Source organism: Myotis myotis, unplaced genomic scaffold (assembly GCF_014108235.1).
Source record: "Myotis myotis isolate mMyoMyo1 unplaced genomic scaffold, mMyoMyo1.p scaffold_m19_p_20, whole genome shotgun sequence".
Lineage (NCBI taxonomy): Eukaryota > Metazoa > Chordata > Mammalia > Chiroptera > Vespertilionidae > Myotis > Myotis myotis.
Window position 1 is genome coordinate 609179 of NW_023416325.1, and position 26607 is coordinate 635785.

The window sequence follows — 26607 nt, forward strand, 5'->3', positions numbered from 1 at the left end:
ATTGCACTAACTAGTCCATTTAATGGAAGGCGGTCATGACTCACTTGAATCTTTAGCCTGAGGGGAGGACACGCATTTTAAACAGATTCCTCAGCTTAGATCATTTTATAAAGTTGGTGAACTGCAGCTTAGGGGAGAAAAAGATGTATTCACTTAGGAACTAGGCTCAGGGCGGCGCTGTGCTTGTTCCTGTGGTGCCTTACGTAGACCTTTTAGTAGAAGTTCTCTCCTGATTCCAGTGCCTGAGCTGGTCCTCCTTTTCCACCTTGTCCTCGCTGGGTCAGAGGGCAAACTCTTGGAAATTCTAGGATGGGCCCTTTCCCTATATGGGGATTCCTTCTCCAGTGTTTACTAGTATCATATGACCCAGACTCAGTAACCACTTGCCATTGCAGAAGACAGCTCCCGAAAGAAGAGCATCTTTCACTCACTGGAATGGCAGTCATAGTCTGTTGCATTCCCTTCCTGTTAGCTGAGAGGCTCTCCCATGGCTGCTCTGTCACTTACCCTCAAGGACTCTTCCTCCTTGCAGTCAGGCCTATCCAGCTGGGAACCAGGCACTTTCGCGGCACCTGTACTATTTCACCCTTGGGTTGAGGAGTCATTTCAAGGACCCACAGCAAACAGAGGATGCGATGGTGAATACAGATAGCCCAGAAACTGGAGTTAGCCTGGGGATAGTCGCATAGAGACGTAGGAATTCACCTTCTAGATAGCAGCTGCCACCACTATACCCACAGCATGACTGGCTTGATCACTTTGAACTTAACCCACAAAGGATGTGCCATGTTGGGTTTGAGCAGTGTTGATAAGGTTTAGCATGCTGTAATGGGAGTACTTCAGTGTCTTGAGATTCACAGCAGAAGGTAGCGTGGAAATAACCCAGATGGAGACAAGCAAAGGGATGATTGTGGTATGTGTGAAATACATGTGTAGTCAGTGGTCCTGGGTTTGGTTGGATACTGGGCCAGGTATTCTGTGTCCTCCATTTTGAGTCTCTCAAGCTTTGTCATGAACTAGAAGGAATTGGAGAAGCTTTGGGATTTCCACTCCCAAGGGCCCTAACTTATCCTCGCTAGGTCTGTTACGAGGAGAAGCTAGGTTTGACCTGACCTTTTTGGATTAACCTTCACATTGATCCCCCTTCTTACCCTACCCATGTTGCCGCTCTTTGGAGGGTAATCACCCAGTAATGATGTCCTCTTCTTTTACAGAAAGGCGAGAGGATCTTCGAGGAGGATTTATGCTTTGCTTTTTGGATGATGGAGCAGGAATGGATCCAAGTAAGTAACCATTTTTATAAATACCGGTGTGTTAACTTGTTTTTTTATGGCCTCACTTTTGTGACTCAAAAATCCAGCAGGAGAGAGAGGAGTGTGTTGCAACATCTCAGGCATAATTCCACATGTGGATTTGCTGGGTCTTGTCCTAGCATGGGAGATAGCATCTGAATGGCAGCCTGAAGTCAGTCAGATTACCTGTCTCTTGACATTATATTTATCAGCTTGCACAATATCCCAGAGCTGAAACTAAAGGACACACACACACACACCTTATTACCATGTTTGGGTAACAAAACAAGGTCATAGTGATGGCTAATCTGAAACTGACAGGCCAGTTAGGTGTTGTGTCCAATTGCCTTATGGTTGTGAATTTCCTTGGACAGAGGTTTTCAGTAGACACACAGCCCTACTTGGGGTTAGCAAGGCTCAAACTGATTTTTGAGGAGCCTGGAAAAGAAATGCAGACTTTTCACTTATGCTTGCCATTTCAGACGATGCTGCCAGTGTGATCCAGTTTGGGAAGTCAGCCAAACGAACGCCTGAGTCCACCCAGATTGGGCAGTATGGGAATGGGTTAAAATCGTAAGTATCCTGGAAGCCTGTCACAGGATTCAAAACAAAATCAAGCAATGCTCCTGCTTCTGTCTCATGAGAGCTTTCTTGCATCCATCACTGTAACTCTGTAACAGAAGGAAAGTCAGAAAGGAATGGATTGGGGACTTACTGTTGTTCAGCCTTGTGTACTTTACAGAACAAAAGTATGGATGCCCAAAACCAGTTGCAGGAGAAGCTGTAGGTTTCTCTTGGCACTGTGCTCTGGTACTGTACCTCTCTTCCTGTTGAAAATGTCTTACCCTGTAGTTGAGGTATGGCGTGATAGTTTTGTGGGATTGGGATATATCTGAGATAGTGAGGAAGTTGCTTCGTGGCGCAGCAGTGGTCCCTGAGCACCTGCCATATGTCATGCTTTGTGCTAGGCATTGGGGATCCAGGGTGAGTCACATCCAGATCTCCATCCTAAAGGACATGGTCTCCACTTGCATGCCCGCTAGGTCCTGTGGCAGGGACCTACCTAATGTCTTCAGATCCCTTGGGTCTTCTTTCTCAGACCTTGGTTCCCACTTGTTTGGTGTTTGGAATGTGTTGTTCTGGCTTTGAGTGAAGCCCCAAGAGAAAGGTTTCTATTTCTGAAATGCTCACTACCAGCTGTACGTATCCTTGGATCGAATAAGACGCAGTGGAATTGGAGTTTGTACAAATGGAATTCTGTGTCATGTTTTCAGTCTTGCTGTGGAGACATGTTGTTTTCTTTGAGAGAGTGGTGGTTTGGCCCGTCAACAGCATTAGTTGTCCCTCACATGCAGTGTGCTTTGGGTGTGTGGGGAAGAACGAAAGTGCTTCCAAAGACATGGTACCTGGACTTTTTGATTTGTCTCTTAGGACAGGAACCAGATGGTATCCACAGGCACTTACCATGTGCCAGGCACGGTGCTAAAAGCTTAACTGATCTTGTTCAATCCTCCCTGTGGTCATGTGAGGTGTCGGTACTGTTATGCTCATTTTGAGATGCGGAGATTGAGGTTTATAGGGGCGAAATGATTTGCCCCAAAATATAAAGGTGCCCAAGTGTAGAGCAAAGACATAAACCAGAATTTCTGACTGCAAATTGTGTCTGTTTCACTTAAGTCAGACAAACTAAAATCCAAATCTTACCTCACTTAGTTAGTTATTTGAGCCTCAGCTTCCTCCTTTATAAATTGGGATTATATCATACATACCAGTGTGACGGTCAGTGTGATGGTAACGAAACCCTGACTTGCCCCCTGGATTGGAGGCCCGGTTTCTCCTACCTGTTTTATCAGTTCCCTGGCCTCAGATAAACATTTCACCTCTCTGAATATCTATTTCCTAATCTAGGATATAGGATTCTAATCTCTGACATTCTCCCTTACGGAGCAAGTTTTAGGAGCAAATGAGATATGACTCTCAAAGCGCTTAGAAGACCGGAAAGGAGAGAGTACCGAAGTTGAGGGTGATGTCGTTAGCATATTTTTAGTAGAACAATTGTAAAGGACCCATTGAGATGGAGCCATCTAGTGTTCAGAGTGAATTCATTCTGATACCAATTCAGAAGCTGAAAAGGTTTTCGGAGGAAGTGATTTGTGGTGAGAATAGGGCTGAGAAGCAGGGAAGCCGAGAGGAAGTGGCATTTTGGGATTGTTGCTATCCGGTTCAAAGACAGCGGGAAGAACGAGGCACAAATTGGGAGTTTTTGCCAATTTAGGGCAAGAATAAGTTCTGACAGAGGCAAGGTACTGTGCCTCATTTTGCCACCCAAAAGCTTTAGGGAAGGAGGACTGTGAAATTGCCGGGGAAGGAGCATTGCCAGAACTTTGGAAATGGAAGAGGAGAAACAGAACTTGGCAGCCCCCAGGGTGTCTCTGCATAGTGTCCTGGGAGTTGTCCGGAGCATTTAGGATAATGGGACATGGCATTCATTTGGTTGTTTGGCATACCAGTCTGGTTTGTATTTGTACATAGATGAGAGTAATAAGGCTCCTTATTGCCATCACCTCCCTCGGGCATGACGAGGACTAATGAGATAATAGCCATAAAGTCCCAGAAGCTGCTCAGAAGAAAGGAACTAAATAGCCCCATTGTTCAGTGGGGAGTCCTCCCATGGGTGCTCATGCTTCTGCTGGACAACTGTTCCATGCTGCCTGGGAAGGCCTGTCCTGGCCTGTTCCTCAGATGGTTTCACATGGCCAGACAGGAAGGAAGCAGTTGATTCCTGGAGGCACATTGCCCAGGAACTAGTTGCATCCAGAAGCAGGGACCTGCCTGTGTCATAATGAGCTTGAGGTGGTCAAACAGTTCTGAGACAGAAGATGGCTGTACTTACAGGACCTGAGTCAATTATAGGCCCCCTCGACAACTGTGATCAAGAATTATATTTTACATGGTTAACCTTGGGATCGTACTGTTTTTTGTTTGTTTTGTTTTTTATTTTTATTTTTTGAGGACTTGTGAGCGTAGGTAGTGGGCTGTTCCCTAGATGGTGCTGCCATTTAATGAGTAGATGTTAGGGGAGTTTGTGTCAATGAAGAAAGAACAGGATGGGAATTGGTTGTGGTAGCATGGACGCTGATGTGTTAAAGGTATCAGTTACTGGAGTGAAATCTGGAGGGGATAGCAGCCCTTGTGTGGCTGGGATGAACCTGGCGCATGAGCAGCAGGGTTACATTGTAGCAACACCTGGGGGTGAGACTAACTAGAACTGATGATCAGCAGTGAATGTGCCCTCGAAGGGTGGTGAGAGAGCCCTGCACGGCGGGTAAGTGTGGTCGAGGTTATAATGGAAGAGCAGAGGGAGGAGTGTCAGGTGGGAGGAGTGGGGGCGAGGCCTGTGGAACTCGGCTCAGGGTCCTGAGACCGCAGGAGGCCTGTAGGAGAGCGCTCCAAGGCAGTTCGGTCACGACGGGTAGACTTGCTCCTTTCTCAGATGAGCTTTCGAGTCCCTGGGAGAATGACCCAGTTCTGCTTCCCTTTCAGAGGCTCCATGCGCATCGGGAAGGATTTTATCCTCTTCACCAAGAAGGACGACACCATGACCTGCCTCTTCCTGTCTCGCACCTTTCATGAGGAGGAAGGCATTGATGAAGTAGGTCCCCTCCACTCCACATTTCCTGGGTCTGCCCGGGCTGTTCTCATAGGTCAGTGATGGCGAACCTTTTGAGCTCGGTGTGTCAGCATTTTGAAAAACCCTAACTTAACTCTGGTGCGTGTCACATATAGAAATTTTTTGACATTTGCAACCATAGTAAAACAAAGACTTATATTTTTGATATTTATTTTATATATTTAAATGCCATTAACAAAGAAAAATCAACCAAAAAAATGAGTTCATGTGTCACGTCTGATACGCGGGTCATAGGTTCGCCATCACTGTCATAGGTCATTTGCAGTGCTGGGCTCATTGGGGTTGCAGGATTGCAGCCATGCCCCTGTTAATTGGGTTAGCTGGTTGAATGAATTGGTGGAGGGGTGAAGGCAGATATCTTAATGTGAGAGGAAGCAAAACCTCAACGCTTCAGGCCGAGTGGCCGGAACCAAGATTTGTATATGCAGCTCCCCTAGATCTGCAGCTTGAATTAATCTGGTGGGTGTCAGTATGGAAAGTTGTCGTATCAAGGGGAGGATTTGAGGCTTCCAGAACTGTGGGTGGAAACCACAGCTGCAATAATAATAGGAACAGTACTGTCTTTCCCATATTATGGTGATTTTGTGGAATGTGCTATGAGCACATTTTTTCTCCGTCTTTTGTTAATTCTCACCCGAGGACTCCCCCCCTCTTCCCCATTAATTTTTAGAGTGTAAGGGAGGGAGAGAGAGAAAAACATCAATGTGAGAGACACATCGATTGGCTGCCTCCTGCACATGCCCCGACTGGGGTAAGGGATTGAGCCTGCGACTGAGACCCTTCAGTCTCCTGGCTGATGCTCTAACCACTGAGAAAACTGCTAGGGCAGCACATTTTTCTTTTGAGGAAATGTGTTTGCTCTAACTATCTATGTCAGAAGCTACAGGTCAGATACCGATAGGGCCTCAGTAGGTACTAAAGCTGGTGAGCATACAGAAAAGATCAGTGTATGTACTTCGCTAAATGGCAGCTGGCATCAGCCTCAGCTGATTATTGCTATGCTGGAAGGAAGGCCTACAGAATGTACAGTATCTGTTTTCAGATGATCTGCAGAGCTGATCTGGTGAGGCCTTTGCCCGCTCATGGGATGGGGGTGGGGGAGTGGGGAGAGACGTGGATTAGAGAAGGCCTTGGTCTGCTAGCCTTAGATTAGACTCTGATCTCCTTTCATATGTGAGAAATGGAGGCAGAGCTTGCAAGAAGGGGGTGAGAGTACCTGTAGAGAGAAATCTATGGCTGTCACATCAACAGGTAGGTGAATTCAGTTTCAATCTAATTTATTTCTGTTGGTGAACCATGATTAGATTAAATTTATACTAGCCCTGTTTAGATGTGCGCCTAAATCATCACAGATTCATTCATGTTGGGAATAAAAGGCTATCTTTTTTTGCCATCTTTACTTGGTAAGCCAGCAAGTTAAGCTTGCCTTTGTGGTGAGTGTCAGCATACCTGACGTGAGGGGAGCCTGCAGCTGGAAAGAGCAGGCTCCTGGGAAAAGGCAGGCAGGAGAGCTCAGCCCAGGCCGGGTCTTCAGGAACCGTCTGCTCAGGTCCCTGAGGGCTGGGGGAAGGGGCTTGGCCGGGGGCCACCTGAAGGGAAGTGGTGGCCTCTACAGAACAGGGAGACCAGGCCAGGCTTGACCTCAGGGCCTTGGTGAGTATGTGGGACTTTATTAAAAGCAGCCGTAAAAGGCAGTTAAAGAAGGTGTGGCAGTGTTAGGTTTGGGGTTTTTTAAAGATCAGTTTGGTTACCGTGTAGTGATTGGCCTGGGAAGATTGGGGTGTTGGAGTGGGCCAGGTGAAAGACCTGGCTGTGTGTAACCTGAAGGGACTCAGAGCAGGGAGGGAGCGAAATAGGAGCAGTCTTCCTCTCTAGCACGTGGGGCCACAGATGTGGTGTTTGACTGATGGAGGGAGGAAAGGGGACGGAGGGGTCTGGTTGACGCAGGTCCTGGTGTGGCAGTTGGGCCTGGCAGGCTCTCTGGAGCTGAGGAAGAACGGCGGAGGGTGCAGCTGGGAGGGGAAGAGTATTTTGTCCTGGACACTCAAAGTTAAGTCTGGGTCTGGAGTCGGGGGAGGCCTGGCTCCCGGATTCTTGGCAGCAGATAAGCTCAACTAAAGGAGCTCGTAGAGTGAGAAGAGGACCTGGGATCTCAACCACGCGGGCATTTAAAGGCTGGGAGAGGAGAAAGTGCCAGGAGACAGGAGTGGCCAGAGTGGTAGGGGGAACCAGAACAGAGGAGAAGTGTTCGGATGGCAGGGGTGGGTGCCAATGGGAATGAATGAATGCCCACAGTTGAAATAATGCCATTGTCACCTGGGACTGCTGTGAAGAATGGGAGGTGCAGAGTGAGGTACAAACTCACAGAACACAAATGGAACTCAATTCCCTGGTGAAAAAACTAGGTTGAAATTTTTTCCTTACTTGGTGCTAGAAGGTCACTGTTTTGGATTGTTACTGCAGTGCGAACTCAGCCAAGATTTCAAAATAAACATTTTTGGCTGCATCGGAATGTGTGCAAACCAGTCCTAGGGTTGGATACTCTAGGCAGGAAGCTTCTCAGAAACCAGCAAAATGCCTCAGAACTCTAACAGTTTATCACCCTGGCACTTGTTAAAGTACAGAGCTCTTTTCCTCACGGTGGGCCATGTGATAGCCACTGTCCTGAGAAGCTGACTGGGGGTGGGGGTGGGGGGAGGAGAGCACACTGAGGCCTCTGGGGAAGTGGCAGTTGAGAGGGTTTTTAAAGAAAGAGTAGGATTTCCCCCCAGCTTTATTGAGGCATAATTGACAAGGGTAGAAATTTCTAAAACGTAATTTAGACATAAGATTAAATTCCATACATAAAGAAGAGTGTGTTAAAATGTATGTACAGTTTAGAGAATAAATAAAGCAAACACCCGTGCAGCCACCATCATAGCTGATGCTAGAAGTCCCCCGTGCACTTCCACCAATCAGGTGCTTGTTGTGCCTCTAAGGAACTGCTCTAAGGTGACTTTGTGATGACTGTTTCCTTGTTTTTCTTCATAATGTTGTCACTTATGTGTGCGTTCTTGAATAGTTTAGTTTTGTGCATTTATGAGTTTTATATAAATGCACTCATCATAGGTTTTTTTTAATTTTGCTTCTATCGTGTAACATTGTGGGATTCATCTGTGTTGATGGTAGTAGCTGTTCCTTTGTTCATTTCCATCACTGCACAGTATTCCATTATATAAATATGCTGCAGTTTAATCCACTTTGTAGTGGCTGTTTTGCTGTTCTTAGATGTTGGCTGGTACATATGTACAAAAGTTTCTCTTAGAATATGTACCTAGGAGTGGAATTGCTGAGTTGTAAGTTATGTTTATGTGTAATTTCAGTTTCACTAGATAATTGCAAATATACTTTCCTTAGTGGAAAGAGTAGAATTATTACCAAACTAGGAAAATGGCCAGAGACATCTCGAGCAGGGAGCTGCCTTGGCACAGACCCCCAGGGCATAGCCCAGCGTGCCCCAGGGGACCTAGTGATGTGAGGCTGAATCCTGGGAAGGGCCAGAAGCCACAGAGCCTCTGGTGCCAGGCTGTGGAGCTTGGGCCTCACGTGTGGGGAGGGATAAGGTGAATGAATGCACACTTTAGGGGAAATGTCTGCCGGTGCTCACTCATAGGTGATAGTCCCATTGCCCACCTGGAATGCTCGGACCCGGGACCCTCTCACAGACAACTTGGAGAAGTTCTCCATAGAGACAGAGCTCATCTACAAGTATTCGCCCTTCCACAACGAGGAGGAAGTGATGACTCAGTTCATGAAGATTCCTGGGGACAGTGGTAAGTAGGCTTTGAGCCCGCATCACCTAGAAGCCTTAGCTCCAGAGCCACGGCGTTGTGGGAATGTGCAGGGGGCGCCTGGCAAAAAGGAGGGATTTCTGTTCCCCAGGAACACTGGTGATCATCTTCAATCTCAAACTCATGGATAACGGAGAACCAGAGCTAGACATAGTCTCAAATCCAAGAGATATCCAGATGGCAGAGACTTCCCCAGAGGGCACGTGAGTATGGCTGGGAAGGGAGGGAAGTCCTGGAACTGGTATCCATTTTCTCAGTTGGGAAAGCTCAGGAAGTGACTTTAGGGAGAGAGGGGGGAGCTCATTCCCTGGGTTTCCCAGTGTCAGAGTTCATGAAGCTGGGAACTCCACATCATCTTGCCATAGGCAGAGGGATGAATAGGCCAGCAGGGTCTCAGCTAAGCCAGAGGAAGAGATGATTCCTTGCTCCACCTCCTTGATTTGACAGAAGAAATGGAGGCCCTAGAGAGGCAGAGGAGTTGCTGGGTCCGTGGTGGGGCAGTGGTGGGGCTGGGGCTGGTGTCTGGGTGCCTGTGCTGGGGACGGGGGCGGGGGGACGGGAGGGGGGGGCAGGATGTGGTGCCAGCACTGAGGGAGCACACTTTCAAGGTGGCAGGAGAAGCAGAGATGCGAGTGGGGAGGTGGGAGCCTGCTGAGAGGCCGTCCTGCTGGACCCTGGGGGGCGGGGGCGGGGGGTGACCACACTCCTTTGTTCCCGTCACCTCCAGGAAGCCGGAGCGGCGCTCCTTCCGTGCCTACGCTGCCGTGCTCTATATCGACCCCCGCATGAGGATCTTCATCCACGGCCACAAGGTGCAGACCAAGAGGCTCTCGTGCTGCCTGTACAAGCCCAGGTAGGGACCTGCCCGCCCTGCCACGCTTTCCCAGGACGTTTTGGAGAGATGCTAGACGACAGGTTCGGACAGTGTTGACTGTGTTGGGGCCTCTAACTGCGTGTGGTTTACTGTGGGTCCTGAGGGAGGGATAGAGGTGGCCAAGGGCTGTGGAGATTGGCTGGCAAAGCTCATTGAGTGTGAGTGCCCTCTGTGACGTGGAGGGTGCCCTGCCTGGCACAGTGAGCTGTTGGAGCCTCTTGGCTTCAAGGCCGAGGGGCCTGTATACACTACACAGGAGAAAAGCAAAGACCCTGGCTGATTACTGAGGTTTGTTTATGCCGTGGGATTAATAACAACTGGGGAGCACTGAGCTTGCTTATCAAAGTGCATCCGGAGGCAAGTGGCAAGTAGAGTACGGAATTGAGTCTCTTTGCTGAAATAAGCTTGGCTCTGGTTCACCATGAGGGGCCAGGACAGTGCCGCTTGGGAGGAAGCAGGAAGTCAGGGCGCTTCCTGAGCTGCTCGGGTTGCCACCCTGCCCTCTTAAGCTGCCTTTTCCCCATTCAGGATGTACAAGTACACATCAAGCCGCTTCAAGACCCGGGCAGAGCAGGAAGTGAAGAAAGCTGAGCACGTAGCACGGATTGGTAATGTCCTCCTGTGCGGGAGGGGTTAGGTGCGAGTCGCCTGGGACACGGCTTATCGCCAAAGCAAGATCTAGGAAAAAGCTCCATCCAACACTCTGGGGCAGCTCCTCCTGCAGCCCTCCCCGTGCTGGCCAGTCCTCTCAGCAGTTTTCCTCACACTCTCCTCTTCATCTAAAACAATGTCAACTGCTGGGCTTGCCCAGAGTGAAGAATCCCACAGTGCCCTCTGGCCCAAATATTTGTGAAATTGGTGTTTATGACTCCAGGGCAAAAATTTCAAGGTCTGTCCTGATAACAGGGCTTCCTGGCTCTTAATGGAGAATGATTGGCTGAGGACTCATAGCTTCTAGCTTCTGCTGAGGGTTTAACTTGCGTTGCCTTGGGCAGTTTTTGACCCGTTTTGATTCACTTGGAATGTTTGAAAAGCATGTTTCAGATGTAAATAGTACCAGTTTCCTTGAGTCGTTGATTTTCCTTTTTGAACTGACTGTGCAGACCAAGCGGGGCAGTTGCTCACCAGCTCACTTGTTCCTCAGCAGTGTGTACACACACACACACACACACACACCACCACCACCACCATCCTTGTGCAGTGGGAACTTCACTGTGGGATCCAAGAGTGATTACTGAGAGTTTTAAGCCTTTGAATTCCTTATCATGGTTTCTTCTGTGTTTCAGCTGAAGATAAGGCCCGGGAGGCGGAGAGCAAAGCACGGGCATTAGAACTACGCTTGGGTGGAGACCTCACACGGGACTCCAGGGTAAGGCTCAGCCCCGTGCAGCTGTTCTCTAGCCTTTCTGGCCATAGGATCCCACAGCTGGGAGTCAAGAACCCCTTGCCTTAAAGCTGAAAAATGGGATGATGTTTGCCTAACCTCTATTGAACACACTGTATGGTAAAATCTTGGCTAATCATTTCAACATCCCAAAACCGCGTGAGGTATGGACACGTAGTATCCTCAGTTTATGGAAAGAGAAATTGAAATGGAAACAGCACTTGTCCCAGGTCACACAGCAATACGGATGCGAGCAGTTCTCTGATCTCCCAGTCTGGCACACACCTCTGTAGACTTTCAGTTGTCAGTAAGCCCGGCGAAGGGAAACATAGCTTTTGAGTTTGTCCCCATCGTCTGTAGAAAATACTAAGTCTCCAGGGGTGGTGTTGCATCCATGTGATTGGCAGTGGGAAGTTTTAGGTGTGTTACCATGCTCCCTGCTGTGCTCCGCTTGTTCCCAGGTGATGTTGCGGCAGGTGCAGAACACGGCCATCACCATGCGCAGAGAAGCGGATGTCAAGAAGCGGATCAAGGATGCCAAGCAGCGGTGAGTGCCAGGACTGGCCTTCGAACTTTTAAAATTAGGGAACTTTTACACTGATTGTTGACAGCTTGAGGAATCCCTCCCCACCCCGTAAGGTTGCTATTCTGTCACCAAGGTTGCTTTGAGAAAACCATCAATGTTGTAATCTTAATGCTGGTCACATGTCCACTGTAGGAGAACAGTTTTTTCCTCGTTCAGTTCTTTTTGAGCTAGGAAAAGGCAGGGCAGTGCCAACACCTTGAATTGAACACCAAACCTTTCTCACTGGCACCTGTCTGTCTGTGTCTCTCTCCTCCCCTCTCTTTCCCCCTTCCCCTCCCTCTCTCTTCTTTTTATCTCCCTTTCCTATTTCCTCTCTTCCTTTCCTTTTCCCCCCCTCTTCATTTAAAGAATATATAAAATGCTGATTGTATAAAACTTATAATATATAGGACATTAAACAAATGTTTTAAACGTGCTTATACTTTTACCACCTGGTGCTATCGGAATAACGCTGTAGATTGAGTTTTGGATCTTTTTCATTTTGAATGGGCATTTGTCCTGGCTCAGTAAATTCTCTCTCTGTCCCACCTCTGTGGCTGGAGCCTCTCTGGGCTCTGGGCCTTGAGTTCATTCCTGGCTTGTTCCTTGGCTCCTTGACACAGGCCTAGGTTTCAGGTTTCTTCCTGAGGGAGCCCACTGCTCTTCCATTTGCTTTGCAGCTTCTGTGATACTGTTGACATTTATCACATGATGGTCTCTTCTGTCACATGCCTGTTCATTTGCCTTTTCAAAGTTATTACTGTCACATTAGTGGCGTAGGTATGCAGAAAACCTGTGTTTACTCACCATGGAACAGCAGCTTCACAGTATCCCATTCACACCTAAATACAACTCTGTTTTGTTACCAAAGGCCAAAGTCGTATGCTTTTAGTAAGGGATGCTTAGAGTCACTGCGCACTGTCGGTCCCTATCAAGTCTAACAGGTTACACATTGAATGAAAACACAGCCCGACCAGCATGGCTCAGTGTTTGAGCATTGACCCATGAACCAGGAGGCCATGCTTTGAGTCTGGGTCAGGGCACATGCCCGGGTTGTGGGCTCCATCCCCAGTAGGGGGCATGTAGGAGGCAGCTGATTGATGATTCTCTCTCATTGATGTTTCTATCTCTCTCTCCCTCTCTCTGAAATCAATAAAAACATATTTGTCAAAAAGAATGAAAATACAAAGCTTTTTGTTAAACATGTCTCAAGTTTAAGCTTAACACCTCTTAAACACCATGGTGTTTGGGTTGGTCTACTAGAATTTACCTTTCTTCTTCTCAGAGCCCTTAAGGAACCTAAGGAACTGAATTTTGTTTTTGGGGTCAACATTGAACACCGGGATCTGGACGGCATGTTCATATACAACTGCAGCCGCCTGATCAAGATGTACGAGAAAGTGGGACCACAGCTGGAAGGGGGCATGTGAGTACTGCCCCAGGGGAGCTTCCAAGGCCGGTGCTGGGAGGGTTTCGGCCAGTGGGGTGACGGGGCTTTGTCTTCTTCCTCCCTGCAGGGCGTGTGGCGGGGTTGTTGGAGTTGTTGATGTGCCCTACCTGGTCCTGGAGCCTACACACAACAAACAGGACTTCGCTGATGCCAAGGAGTACCGGCACCTGCTGCGGGCAATGGGGGACCACCTGGCGCAGTACTGGAAGGACGTCGCCATCGGTAATGCTGCTGCTCTTCACCTCAGCCGCAGGGCACTGTCACTGCCTGAGGGCGTGAAATTAGGAAGAGGGAGAGGCTGCCTTCTGACAAGATGTGTGGGTGTCTGCCTTCCAGCCCAGCGGGGAATCGTCAAGTTCTGGGATGAATATGGCTACCTCTCTGCCAACTGGAACCAGCCCCCATCTAGTGATGTGCGCTACAAGCGCCGGAGGTCTATGGAAATCCCAACCACCATCCAGTGTGGTGAGTCGGTGGTCAGAACTTCTCCTGACTCCTTCCCGTCATAGTCCATGACCCTCTGTCCCCATGCTGGCCTGGCTGGACTGACATTCATGGTCTTACAGTCCCACTGGGGATATGAGTCTGTTCAGTGATGGCCTTGGGAGCTAAGTCTTAGGCTGTGCTGAGGGAGAGGGGCTGGGGGCGTGGAGAGTCCATGATACGAAGTTCCCGTCCTTGCTGGTGTCACTGTCCCTGAGAAGAGTTACTGTTCTGTAAGAAAGGCACAGTTGGAGCCAGAATGAAACTCTGAATGGCAAGTCAGGGTCATCTGTGCCTTGGGCCTGGCTTGGGAGGCCCAGGATGCTGACCACAGATACTGTTGGTAGGCGTGGCTGACTTTGGGGTTGAGGGTGTGATTTCTGTGTCACAGATTTGTGTCTGAAGTGGCGGACCCTCCCCTTCCAGCTGCATTCTGTGGAAAAAGAGTATCCTGACACCTGGGTTTGCTCCATGAACCCTGATCCTGAGCAGGACCGGTGAGCACTTTTCTCTGACGCGATTGTGGGTATCTCCATCCTCGCACCATGTTTTTTCCACTCTTTGGGTAAATAACTTGCTATGCTTCTTGAGATCAGTGCTCACATCTTTACATCTGTCTTGCTGCACGTAGTAAGTGTCCAGAAATAAGAATATATGTGTGTCCTGCAGTGAGTATTAATCCCTTGAACTTGGGAATTCTGAGGTGGTTGCTCTGATGAAAGGCGTGTGAGTTGGCTGAGGAGGAAGGGCCCTGCCTACGTGGAGTCTGTTTTCCCACGGCCTCCTTAGCACCTTCTCTGTACAGGTGTGAGGCTTCTGAGCAGAAGCAGAAGTTTCCCCTGGGGACATTAAAAAAGGACCCGAAGACACATGAAGAGAAGCAGAAGGAGCTGACAGAGAAAATTCGCCAAAATCAGGAGAAGCTGGAGGCCATGCAGGTGCGTGGTCCTGGGCGGAGCAAGGCCGTGTCATGTCTGTCTGGGATAGGACGGGGCCTCTCAGTGGCTCCCCTGCTCCCTCGGGCTCAGTTTCACTCTCCACGCGCCCAGGAGAACCGTTGGGCTTTCAGCCCCAATCTCCAGGCACACTGGTCTCGGGTTGGCCCTCATCATTATTTTAGACAGGCAGACTTTTATTTATGTATTACAAAGTGGTCCCATTCATTTATGAATGTTTTAAAACTTCAGAAAATGAATAGCTTACCTTAGAGGTAACAACCATTAACTGCATGTCCTTCCAGCTTTTTTTGACTGCCTGCATACACATAGATACATATACTGTATATTTTTAGTAGAAATAGATTATGATGTCATATTATGTATACACACACACACATATATTTTCAGTGGATAATTAAATTCTGTGGCTTTAAAAAACTATTTCTAAGTTATTCTTCTGAGGATCTATTAATTTTTACCAGCAGTATATTTATTTTTAAATATTTCTGCAAATTTGGCAAAGTATACATTTTATAATTTGAAATTTTTTCATGTTTTTAAAATTGGGCAGTTTTCCCAGGTGTCTGTGTTTCTTTTAGATTTGCTTATTCTCTCATATTTCTGTGTTTTTCCCCCATTGATTTGCCAGGGTGTCTTAGGTGTATTTGTGGCATCAGCCCTTTACTGTATGTGTTCCAGAAGCTTCTTGCTTTCTGGCTTCTGTGTCTGTGCAGATGCTCTCACTAACTCAGACGTCCTAGGCCCTTTCCCTTTTTGCTGGATCCCCTGTCCTTTCTTGGCCTCATTCATCAGGCCTTTCCCACCTTTTTTTTTCTTTTTTTTTGGCTGCTTTAGTGAGAATTTAGTCCAGTCTCTGAGTTGCTGGGTTAATCATATAGAATCCTGCCATTGCGGATGGTTGGTGTCTGTGTTTTTTGGGTCTTCCCAGTGAGAATGGGAGGCTTGTAATAGTAGGGCTGGGCCCCGGTTTTCTTCCCCACTGGCCTGGACGGTGCGGATTCAAAGAGCGTCTGCCTGAGTGTACCAAGATAGGTAAACACCTGATCATCGCATTTGTCCTGCAGAAGACCACACCCATCCGCTCCCAGGCTGACCTGAAGAAGCTGCCGCTGGAAGTAACCACTAGACCTTCCTCTGAGGTGAAGTAAAGCCCCGGCAGGAGAGGGGCTTTTCCTCAGGTGTCGTGTGCTAGGACCAGTGTTCTTACTCTTTGGGCTTCTTGTAGGAACCTGCACGTAGACCGCAGCGTCCTCGCTCACCTCCTTTACCTGCTGTGATCAAGAATGCCCCCAGCAGACCCCCTGCCCTTCACACTCCCAGGCCAACCAGAAAGGCTCCTGCCATCAGCAGCACCCCAAAGCCGCCTGCCCTGGCAGCCCGGGAGGAGGCCTGTACATCCAGGCTCCTCCAGCCGCCCGAGGCACCCCGAAAGCCTGCTAACACTGCAGTCAAGACTGTGCCTCGGCCTACCCCTCCAGTGCAGCCGCTGTCACCATCTCTACTGCCCAACTCCAAGAGCCCGCGGGAGGTCCCCACCCCCAAAGCCGTCAAGATGCCAGTGGTCAAGAAGCCAGAGCCCCCTAGTAAACCTCCCCCGGTGAGATGCTTTTCCCCTCGGTGGGGTGGGAGTGGAGCTGGGCAGTCAGTGTCCAGAGCTGAAGGGACTTAACTTGCTCAGGAGCTCAGAGCAAGTGGCTCTATTTATTGAGGCAGCTTTTCCCTGCTCCTTTCGAGGTGTGGGCTGTCACAGACTTGAACTGCCCCCACAGGCTCCTCATGCTGTAGCATATGTTTGTGGTCCGGTGACACACAGCCTTGCTCAGCTCAGTAGTGGGTGCTGTGTCTCAGGGAGGTCACAGCTGGCCCGTCGGGAGTGAACTAAGAGCCTTCCCCGGGGACAGCTCTGAGCACAGGTCCTCAGGGGCACGGGGCCAGGAGTTGCTGTACACTGAGCAATGTCAGGTGTCCTGAGCCCTGGTGGAGAGTGAGACACATACAAGCTTCTCTCTGAAGCTCCTTCAGGCCGGATAGAAGCTTCCTGCACCTCAAGGATTGACGTGGCTCCTTCTCTTCCCTCTCGCCTCGCTCTAGGCTACCCCTGGTCGGAAGCGGGCTCTTGATGCCTCTGACGAGGAAGAAGCGGAGGAAGAGGCTGAGAGGAGGAAGGAGAGACCCAAGCGGGGCAGAATTACTGTGAAGGAGGAAAAGAAGGACTTGAGTGAGGTAGGTGGTCGAGGGGAAGCTCTCTGCAGTCTGCACGGCTCCGTTTGCGCTGTGACGCGAGCCTTCCAGAGCGCAGTTTACAAAGATGACGGAAACGCGGTGCCAGGTAGGACCCTGCGGGAGACTGGGTCCCGGGTCGGAGGTCACATTGACGCAGAATCAGGGAGGTTTAAACCCTTGTGTTCTGTGTCCATGACATTCTGTCCCTTGCCCGCTATCTTGTTTATAAAGGTGACAGAAGCGTAGACACCTAAGATAGTGGTTTAATAAGTGGCACTTGGCAAGTCCTGGTGATTTAAACCGCCATGTAATCAGCAAGGCGGTGACGGCTGATGACCCTGGGCAGCCAGCCATGCAGAAGTCTGCTCTTCAGGGCCTCTAACCCTCTGTTCTCCTCACAGCTGTCAGACAGTGCTGAGGAGGACTCAGCTGACCTCAGGAAGGCGCAGAAAGGTGAGTGGAGGGAGGTACCTGGCTGCCGGTGGGGGAGGCGGGAAGTGGGGTTTCAGCCAGCAGCCGCTGACCCTCAGTGCTCACGGAGGCTCTCCGGGCTCTGGGCTCTGGTGCTCCAGTGGTTTCAAGTCTAATTCCAAGAATTCTGAAGAAAGCCCACCCTTGTGTGCATTTTTAGCACTAAATTCTTAGCACTGAAACCTCTGGCACTCTTCCTGCTGCTCTTTAGAGCTCTTATGACAGATGGGGGAGGAGACCAGGGTCACTGGGCCCCATGTCCCTGGCATAGTGGGGACAAGCACCCAGCAGTTCTTGTCCCTGCAAACCCTGGGATGACCTTTCTCGAGGTGTGTGACTGAGTGGGGGACTCTAGTCAGTTTTCTGACTTCTGTTCCATCCCATTCTCAGATAAAGGTCTGCACGTGGAGGTGCGTGTGAATAGGGAGTGGTACACCGGCCGCGTCACAGCTGTGGAGGCAGGCAAGCATGCGGTGCGGTGGAAGGTGAAGTTTGACTACGTGCCCACAGACACAACACCAAGAGACCGCTGGTAATGCCCCTCGAAGAGGCTGGGTGGACTGAGTTGGCCAGGGCAGCGGGAGGCTGTGTCCCATCCTGGGAGCTGGGGATACACGACAGAAACACTGTCCTCTCCAGGGTGGAAAAAGACAGTGACGATGTGCGGCTGATGAAGCCCCCTTCCCCGGAGTATCAGAGCCCTGACACCCAGCAGGGCGGTGGCGAGGAGGAGTCCACAAGGGCCCCGCCGGTTGAGGTCCAGCCGGCTGTGGCCGTGACAGACCCCTCCACTTCTGACTGCAGCCGTATTGAGCCTGACACCACCGCCCCGAGCTCCAACCACGAGACCATCGACCTGCTCGTCCAGATCCTCCGGTGCGTGTCGTGTTGTTCCAGGGCCAGCGGTGGCTTTCTCCTCTCCTGCCATTCTGACATCTTGCCCCCACCTGCTTTCTCGTTTAGGAATTGTTTACGGTACTTCCTGCCTCCAAGTTTCCCCATCTCCAAAAAGGAGCTGAGTGCTATGAGTTCAGATGAGCTGATATCCTTTCCTCTGGTGAGTCTCCCTGACCTTGGATCTTGCATGCTGCGTGCCCCCCTTGGTGCTGCTTGTGGTGCCAGCTCTCAGCTGTGTGCCTCCCAGCCAGCTTCCCCCTCTTATGCTAAGAGAATGGAGAGGAGACTACGTAGTGGGAAAAGAAGTGGCTTAGCTGCACAGGACTCTAGTGTCATGAGAGCCTGGCCTGAGTCCTCACTGACAGACAGTAGCCTGGTTTGACATTTTATGATGAATACATCTCTTCCTCTACCTGGGCAGAGGGGGTAAACCTGTCACAGGCAACAGTGAAGAACTTGAGCTCAAAGTGCCTAAAACTTGACTCTCAGAGGGACGTAGGGAGAAGCTTGTGATGTGGAAATGAGCACCGAGTCGTATTTGACGCAGCAAATGCTGATGTGGCGCCTCCCCTGAGGGGCCCTGTGCTGGGAGGGAGCAGCAAGAGTCCTGCTTCCAGGGGCTTAAGAGTCAGTGGAGACTTGAGTTTTTGCCGGGCAGCTGGCTATGAGGCGGAGAGCGGTACATGCTGTGGAAGTGGGCAGTTTGGAGGAGGCAAGAGAGTGGCAGGGGGACTCAGGGATGAAAAGGCATGTGGGGGAGGTCAAGGCAGCAGATGGGGGAGGGTGAGTATTTAGGAAGGAAGGGGGCCTGAGAGCAAGGATGTGATAGGTCTTGAATGTCTGGTCTTAAAGCACAGTGACTTATACTATGGAATGGGAGAGCCAGCCAAATGTTTGAGCTGATGAAGTTGTCCATCTAAACCAGGGGTCCTCAAACTACAGCCCGCGGGCCATCTGCGGCCCGCTGAAAACATTTATCCGGCCCGCTGGGTGTTTTTGCCGCTGCAGTGTGCGTAGGAATTTGTTCATAGTTTTTTTTTTAAACTATAGTCCAGCCCTCCAGTGGTCTGAGGGACAGTGAACTGGCCCCCTGTTTAAAAAGTCTGAGGACCCCTGATCTAAACTATGTCTAGGGCAGCAGTCAACCCACTTTCTGCAGAGGCCAGTTAGCAAGTACTTTCACCTTTGTAGGCTACCCAGTGTCTCGCAGCTACTCAACTCCACTATTGTAGCCTGAAAGCCACCATAGACAATACGTAAAGGAAAGGATATGGCTGTGGTCCAATAAAGCTTTATTTACAAAAACAGGCAACAAGCTAATTTAGCCCATGGGCCGTAGTGTGCTGCCCCTGCCCCTAAGAGCGTAGCAGCATGTTGGGTAGGATGGATGGATGGGAGATGCAGGGCAAGGAGGCTGGTCCAGTTGTAAAGATCAGACGTGAGAGAAGGGAATGGAAGCCAGAGTGGTGGGAGTGGACCAGCAGGTGAAAGCCATGTCAGAGGCCGTGGACAGACTGGTCATTGCCTGAGGCAAGTATGGGAGAGAAGTCCACATGCCTCCTGTGTCTCAAGCCTGAGGGAATTGGAGGTTTATGACAAAGCTGTTACCTGGGAGAGAAAGCAGGGCTTTCATCAGAGTAAGGTGATGAGTTGAGATTTAATTGTGTTGGGCCGAAGTACTGGCACTAAAATTTCTGGTGATGGCCAGCGGGCAGGTGGAGACTGGGGACTAGCATTTGGGTCAGGGCTGGAGATGGGGACCTGGGAGTCACCCTTATCAAGTGGGCTGTTTCATGGTGGAACTGGACTTGGAACTGCAAGATGAGTATATTCAACATGTTGGGCCCTCATGTGGCAGCTGTGTTCTTGATAAGCTTTTCCAAAGTTAAAAATATGGGGCTTAATCTCCATCCCACTTTAAAAAAGGAAATGAGGTGAGGACTTGAAGACACTAAGCCTTCAAGAGGTGCAGTCTGTCTTGATAGAGCCCAGATTTGAACCAGGTGCTCCTGGGGACACGGGTCTTCCTCTTCACGGTGCCGTCCGGCTTCCCTGTGAGATGAGAGGGGTGGTGCCCAGCGAGGAGGCTAGAAGATGCTGGCACTTTCGAAAGCCTCATGGGAGGCTCCATGCCCTAACTCTACAGACAGCCCATAGGACTGGCTGGGTTGGCCTGACATCTTGTCAGTCAGATTTGTTGCTTTAGCTTAAAGTTGTTGCCAAACTCAGAGCAAAGCCGGGTGTAGTGGTGGGAGCTCCACAGGGGGCTCATCTGCTCCAACCGAGCAGTCAGCAGGAGCGGATGAGCCTGCAATAGTCTGTGAGCTTATTCTGTACAAGGAGGTGTGTCACTTCATGTCCTCCTGATTATAATGCCTGAAATAGCTCAAACTTTAATTTTTTAAATATCAGGGACACAACAGAGTCTAGTGTTCATTATGTCCTTGTCAGTCTAAATGGTGGTCGTTTTCCCCACCATGCTGGACCAGGAGTTCCATAAGGCCACAGGGTCCTGCAGATAATTAGATTCCAGTACATACACATTCGGTAATATAACAACTGCTTGGAAATCTATAATTACTTTAAAATAAACATTTAAAAAAACTAATATAAATCCCAGTCAGACTCGAGGTATTATATACTGGACTTTAATACTTTGGAACAGGCATTTTGTGCTGCCAGTGTAATTATCATGTCGAGCGTGGGGCTTCTCTTGCCATCTTGGTTTAATAGAATAATATTCTAGATTGTCAGGTGAATAACACAGTTAGATACTTGCCAGTAACACTTTTTAAAGACAGTAGTCAGGCCCTGGCCAGTGTGGCTTAGTTGGTTGGAGCGTAATCTGGTGCACCAAAGGGCTGGTTGTGTGTTTGATTCCCAGTCAGGGCACCTACCCAGGTGGTGGGTTTAATCCCTGGTCGGGGTACATGTGCGAGGCACCTGATCAATGTTTCTCACATCAGTATGTCTCTCTCCCTCTCTCTCACGCTCCCTCTTTCCCTGCCTCCCTCCTCTCCCTCCACCTTTTCTTCCCTCTCCTTTCCTCTCTCTTTAAAATCAGTAGAGGATTAAAAAACAAACAAATGAGCAGTAGACAGGAGCCACCCAGTGGTGCTTCCTGGAAAGAAAGAAAGGTTAGAGTGGGTAAGACTGTATTGGTCAGGCAGGACCTGTTGGTTATGGCTTCGTGTTCATTAAAATGGCCTTACCTTTCGTATTGGTGCCTTATGAGTAAATCATGTTATAAGTTGAACTTAGAAAAGGAATAAAGCCCAAAGACATACGACCTAAATAACTTCACTGGGATTCCAGGTGACGTTTCATTTGAAACAAGTACTCTGCTACCATGTCCACCAAAACGACTATTAACATTCCCACCCCAACCTTTGGAAGTGCCAGGGGCTCGGGGAAGATGGGAAAAATGGATGCTGCCTAAATATGCTACACACACCCGGAGCTGCTGCTGCTGCTTGTTGAAATGGGTAGAAGAGAATTTTGGTCCGACGTTGTGGGTGTGGCTTGGCGCGGATTGCTGACAGGGCTTTTGTGAAGTTGGAAAAGCACGATTGAGCGGGGACTGTGTCCTTTCTGCCCCCGGGAATGGGCGGAGTCATCCTCACATTCACTCCTGGCGTGCTGTGGGCGAAAGCACTTCACTAAGTGCTTCCCTGTGTGATCCCGACCTTGTCCTCGTGGCAGCCCCGCGAGATGGCATCGCAGTCTCTCTGCTCCGGAGCCAGAGGCTGCTGGCCCTTGTGTCTGACACCCCTCCCGGTTCAGAGCCCTGTGCTGAGCCAGTTGGGGAAACCAGCGCTCATTTAGATGGGCCCTGGGGACCCCTGTGAGCTCATGCACCCCCTCTGGCTTCCCCCCCGACAGAAAGAGTACTTCCGGCAGTACGAAGTGGGGCTGCAGAACCTGTGCCACTCCTACCAGAGCCGCGCCGACTCGCGGGCCAAGGCCTCCGAGGAGAGCCTGCGCACCTCCGAGAAGAAGCTCCGCGAGACCGAGGAGAAGCTTCAGAAGCTGAGGACCAACATCGTGGCTCTCCTGCAAAAGGTGCAGGAGGTGAGCCAGGCAGCTCTCCCTCTGCAGCTGGACCACCTGGTCTCTTGGGGGAAGTGGGGGGGGGGCTTGGGCACCTCTTGCTGCCTTTTCCCCACTCACAGGAATCTGTGGTTTCAACCCTGGCTGCACAGCATCCTGACCAGGAGGGCTGAGGTGGTGCGGCTGCCTGGGCCTCCTCCCAGCCAGGCCCACGGTATCATACTCTGCCCTTGTTTAAACATTTCAGTGGACAACCTGGTTTGAGATGCCTCCCAGCCATGAAATAGAAGTCCTCACTTTTCCAGATGACGCCCAGATGGGATTGGGTGGCCCCATAGTAGAGAATGCCCCGTAGGATCTCCATCTTTCACCCGGGCAGTGAACACTGAGGGAGGGCCTGCTCTGCCCGTCCTGTGGTTACTGGGGCCACCGACAGGCAAGATAAGGTCCCTCCCTCATAGCCCGACACTCCAGGGCAGGAAGTGCCATGCAGGAAACAGAGAGGGCAGACGGGAGGCCACTTCCCAGGGCTTGAGGGGTGATCTCTCTGAGGAGGTATTTGAGCTGAGAGTGGAACCAGTCATGCAGGAGTGAGCGTGAGTGCTGCTGGCAGGACGGACCAGGGCCCAGACCTCGGGCAGGAGTGTGGGCTGTGGAAGCGGTGGGCCTGTAGAGGTGGGAAGTCACTGGCATCATCCAGTTTGCACTCTAAGACACTTACTCTGGTTGGTTGTAGGAGGGCCTGGCATGGCTAGAGGTTAGAATCCGGGACTCCAGTGAGGTTCCCACAGTTGTCTGGGTGAGAGATGCTGGCGGCCTTAACCTTGGATGATGACAGTGAGGAGGGAGGGAGTGGGCAGATGTCTAATATCTGAGGGAAAGGGAGGAAACAAGGGTGATTCCTGTGGTTTGTCTGGAGCCCGTGGGCGGAGGGAAGGCGGTGGCCTGTACTGAGGTGGGAACAACTTGGGGTGGGGGGCCTGGCTGTGTTGTTTTGGATTTATTGAGCCCGAGAAGCCTGCAACACGTCTACGGCAACCTGGAACTTGGGGTGGAGTGGGGCAGAGGGAAGGAATCTGGCATCATCTGTGCACAGATGGTCGGGGTGGGCGGGATGATCAAGAGGGGACAGGGGTAACGGCTGGGGGGTGGGGGAGAGGAGGGGACAGGGGTAACGGCTGGGGGGTTGGGGAGAGGAGGGGACTCCTTATGCCCCACAGAAGGGTGGGGAGGCAGGCCCCCCACCACCTTATGGCCCCCAGCTGACCCTGCCCTGCTCTGTTTCAGGACATTGACATCAATACAGATGACGAGCTGGATGCCTACATCGAAGACCTGATCACCAAGGGGGACTAAGGGGCTCAGAGCCAGAGACCAGCTCCCTGCTCCTGCCTCAGGGAGAGTTCCCGGGGGTGGGGGCTGTTGCGTTAGTGGGTTGGTGGACTTAACATTGGTTTGACTCACATGGGACATTGTGCTTTTGGAGGGAAAATGCTCTGATTCTTTGAATCTTCCTCCCTAAGTTTATAAATATTTATTTTTTGAAAGAAACGAGATGCTGCGCCTGCTGTGAGACTGTGCTTTCTCTGTGTGGCTCTGGGGCAAAGAGAAGCAGAATGTTCAGCCTGAGCTGCTTCTCAGCTCCTGGCTCCTGAGGTGCAAGTCCAGCATCTGGAAGCCGGAGAGGCTCCAGCAGGGCTGGCTTCTCTCCTAGAAGATGAGCCATGTGGGATCTGAGGGATAGAAAAGGGAGGGAGCCCCCCAGAGTAATGCTCCCCTAGGGATGCTGATCCAGGGGGCCAGGGGTCAGGAGGAGGCGTGGCTCCGAGTGGCTCCTGTCTCAGGTCAGGGATGTGTGGCCTGAGCAGCTGTCACCTTGGTGGTCTTTCAACAGCTTGGGAAGAAAGACCTTCTCATTCAACCTCACTCCCACCATGTCCCCGCTGCTGGAGTGACTTCCTCAGTTGACAGTTGGCAGTGAGGTTTCCCGCCTCGGTATCTTGAGGTTGAAGAGAAGACAGACGGGACACTGCAGACTGCCGGCCTGGGTAGCACACCAAATGCCCGAGTTCCATGGGGTTTCTTTTAGGAAAGGACCTCGTGTGTGGAAGAGCCCTGGTACTGATGTGGTGGGGCCTCCGTCTGTGGTGGGGCAGGGTCTAGAGAGCCTGATGCTGCTTTTTCCTTTATGGCTCCTCCGCCTGGCCCCTCATGCCCAGCAAGGCCCCCACTGTGGGGCGGACAGAAGGGGGTCTCTGAGCCCCACTTGCCCATAGGCACAGGTTCCCAGAGGTACCATGCCTTTCCTTCTGCCTGGTCCCAGCCTCATACAGCTGTGTCCCTCCAGCAGCCTCTCAGGGTCCAATACAAAGGCAGGAGTTGCTGAGTTTTCTCTTTAAGAGCTAATGGGAAAGTTCCAGTTTCATCCCCCGCCAACTCACTCCCCGCTCTGGAGACGGGGTTTTCTGAAGGCCGTGCACCACTGGTCTGTGATTTACACCGGCACCTCCCACCCCATGTCAGCGGGGGCTCACATGCCGCCCTGAGGTCTCAGGCCTGGGAGGCGGGGGAGGGAAGCAGGCCCCATGAAGTGGGAGCCTATCCTCTTGTGCGCATGGCCAGAGGCGGCCCCAAACCATATCCCTGGAGGAGACGGTTGTTTGGGGAAATACCGCTGAGAGTGACCCTGGCTGCTTTGGAAGCTTCTCTAAGAGCTTTGGGGTTTCTGAGCTGGTGATTCCTCCCTGGTCCAGTGCTCTCTCACCATCCCAAGCAGCATTTGGTCCCCAAACCTGTTCTAATCTAAAAGGAAGTTGGTTTTTACCAGAGGGTAATACTCAAGTTTTTTATTTACACACCTGTAATCAAAGTGCAATACTATAAACTTCTGGTGAGACTCCTGAACTCAGTCTGTTTTCTTCTCTCAGTAAAATCTAGTACCTTCCTCCTCTTCTTCACACCATGCTGGCTTTACACTGTCTTCAAATCCTCCCTCATCTCTGCCGTCTTCATTGTTCTATGTCTTCATCATCAACACCCACAGAAACAATTTCTTTAATGTTTTACCTTCGACCTCTGGATGCGCCCACTGTGCTGACTGCAGCCCGTTTGCCAGGAGAGCTTCTGCCATTCTTGGTGAGAAGAACGCAGTGGCCCTGGCTGGGAGGAGGGAGGTGGTCTGGCTGGGAGGAAGAGCCTGCCTTAGTTCAGGCAGCGGGAGGTGGACGAGTGCAGCAGCCCTTGGTTTTAAGGAGTGGGGTAGGGATGGGGGGCTTTCTTGAGTATTTTTTTAAGTGGCACATGCACATGGTAAAAATTTAAACAGTACAAAAGGCTGGACCATGAAAAGCAAGGTTCCCTTCCACCCTGATTCCCACTTCTCCCTGGAGACCATACCCATGCTGAGCGTGTGCACACGCGCGCAGACACACACCCTGCTCTCTCTCTCTCTCTCTCTCTCTCCCCCACTTAGTGTGTCTTGGAAGCTGCTTCAGAATAGCCCATATGGGTCTGTGTTATTCTGAACAACCACATAGCACTTCACTGATGGTGTACTGTCACTTAACAGTCCCCTATTTATAAACATTTCGGTTTTCGACATTTAAGAAAAATGCTGTGATGAGTGTATATATTCATTAACTCATCTGTCTGTATATGGGGTAAATTCCAAAGAGAGAAATGGCTGTCAGATGGCGGATATGTTAAAAATTCTAAGATACACTCCAGAAAAGACTTCCAATTTCAACTTCCCACCCACGTCTGCATCTACCATCTTCATTCTGCAGTCTCCTTTACTAATCTGAAAAATAAAAAGTAATGGATTTTTGAATTGGTTTTAACTAATTTAAGTGAGATTAAGCATCTTCATTGTCCAGTTGTATTTCTCTTCTGGTACAGGCCATAATTCTGAATTTTGGGTTAGGGACTCTACAAAAGAGTTTAAAAAAATCAGATGAAGCCCTGGCTGGTGTGGTTCAGTGGGTTGGAATGTCGTACCATTACACCAAAGGGTTGTGGTTTGATTCCCGGTCAGGGCACATACCTAGGTTGTGAGTTTGATCTTCACTCGGGCAGGTATGGGAGGCAACAGATCGATGTTTCCCCCTTAAAACCAATTTTTTAAAATCAGATGAAAAACAGGGACAAAGGCCTCAGTAAAGTGATCACCTTACATGATCCCCCTACCCCTCCGCCCCAGAGTGTCCCGTGGATTTAAAACCCCCCTTTAGGATCAATACTGTGTTTATTGCCAGATTGGGAGCAGGGTTTGTCATTTTTGTTTCCTAAAAGGTATGGGTTAGTAACAGGCTGAGGAAAACCTCTGGTTCCGCCTTGGTATCCATCTGAATGACACTGCTTGCTGGCTCCTCTTGGTCAGTTCCCCAAGTCTACAGGATTCAGACCCGTGTGCTGGCCACGAGGTCACAGCTCCAGGACC

At 50.4% G+C, this 26607-nt stretch overlaps 1 protein-coding gene across 11 annotated transcripts in view; it reads left to right on the forward strand.

The window, feature by feature from the left end:
• Positions 1-25995, forward strand: part of MORC2 (MORC family CW-type zinc finger 2) — a 40241-nt gene extending 14246 nt beyond the window's left edge. Inside the window, exons 4-27 of one of the 11 annotated variants that reach the window (XR_004974891.1) lie at positions 1215-1283; positions 1775-1865; positions 4836-4944; positions 8636-8795; positions 8905-9016; positions 9541-9666; positions 10216-10295; positions 10974-11056; positions 11533-11618; positions 12922-13062; positions 13154-13308; positions 13423-13551; positions 13961-14066; positions 14375-14507; positions 15593-15667; positions 15754-16125; positions 16620-16751; positions 17153-17204; positions 17613-17754; positions 17862-18098; positions 18186-18279; positions 22002-22383; positions 23457-24217; positions 25097-25995. Coding sequence is in view for 9 of the 11 variants with exons in the window: in XM_036354106.1 (XP_036209999.1) it covers positions 1215-1283; positions 1775-1865; positions 4836-4944; positions 8636-8795; positions 8905-9016; positions 9541-9666; positions 10216-10295; positions 10974-11056; positions 11533-11618; positions 12922-13062; positions 13154-13308; positions 13423-13551; positions 13961-14066; positions 14375-14507; positions 15593-15667; positions 15754-16125; positions 16620-16751; positions 17153-17204; positions 17613-17754; positions 17862-18098; positions 18186-18279; positions 22002-22433 (3116 nt within the window). In the remaining 2 variants the exon portion in view is untranslated. Of the gene's footprint in view, positions 1-1214; positions 1284-1774; positions 1866-4835; positions 4945-8635; positions 8796-8904; positions 9017-9540; positions 9667-10215; positions 10296-10973; positions 11057-11532; positions 11619-12921; positions 13063-13153; positions 13309-13422; positions 13552-13960; positions 14067-14374; positions 14508-15592; positions 15668-15753; positions 16126-16619; positions 16752-17152; positions 17205-17612; positions 17755-17861; positions 18099-18185; positions 18280-22001; positions 23278-23456 lie in introns of those variants that run through there. The other 10 variants (XM_036354109.1, XM_036354110.1, XR_004974890.1 and 7 more) reach the window with 10 other exon arrangements.
• Positions 25996-26607: the final 612 nt, after the last annotated feature.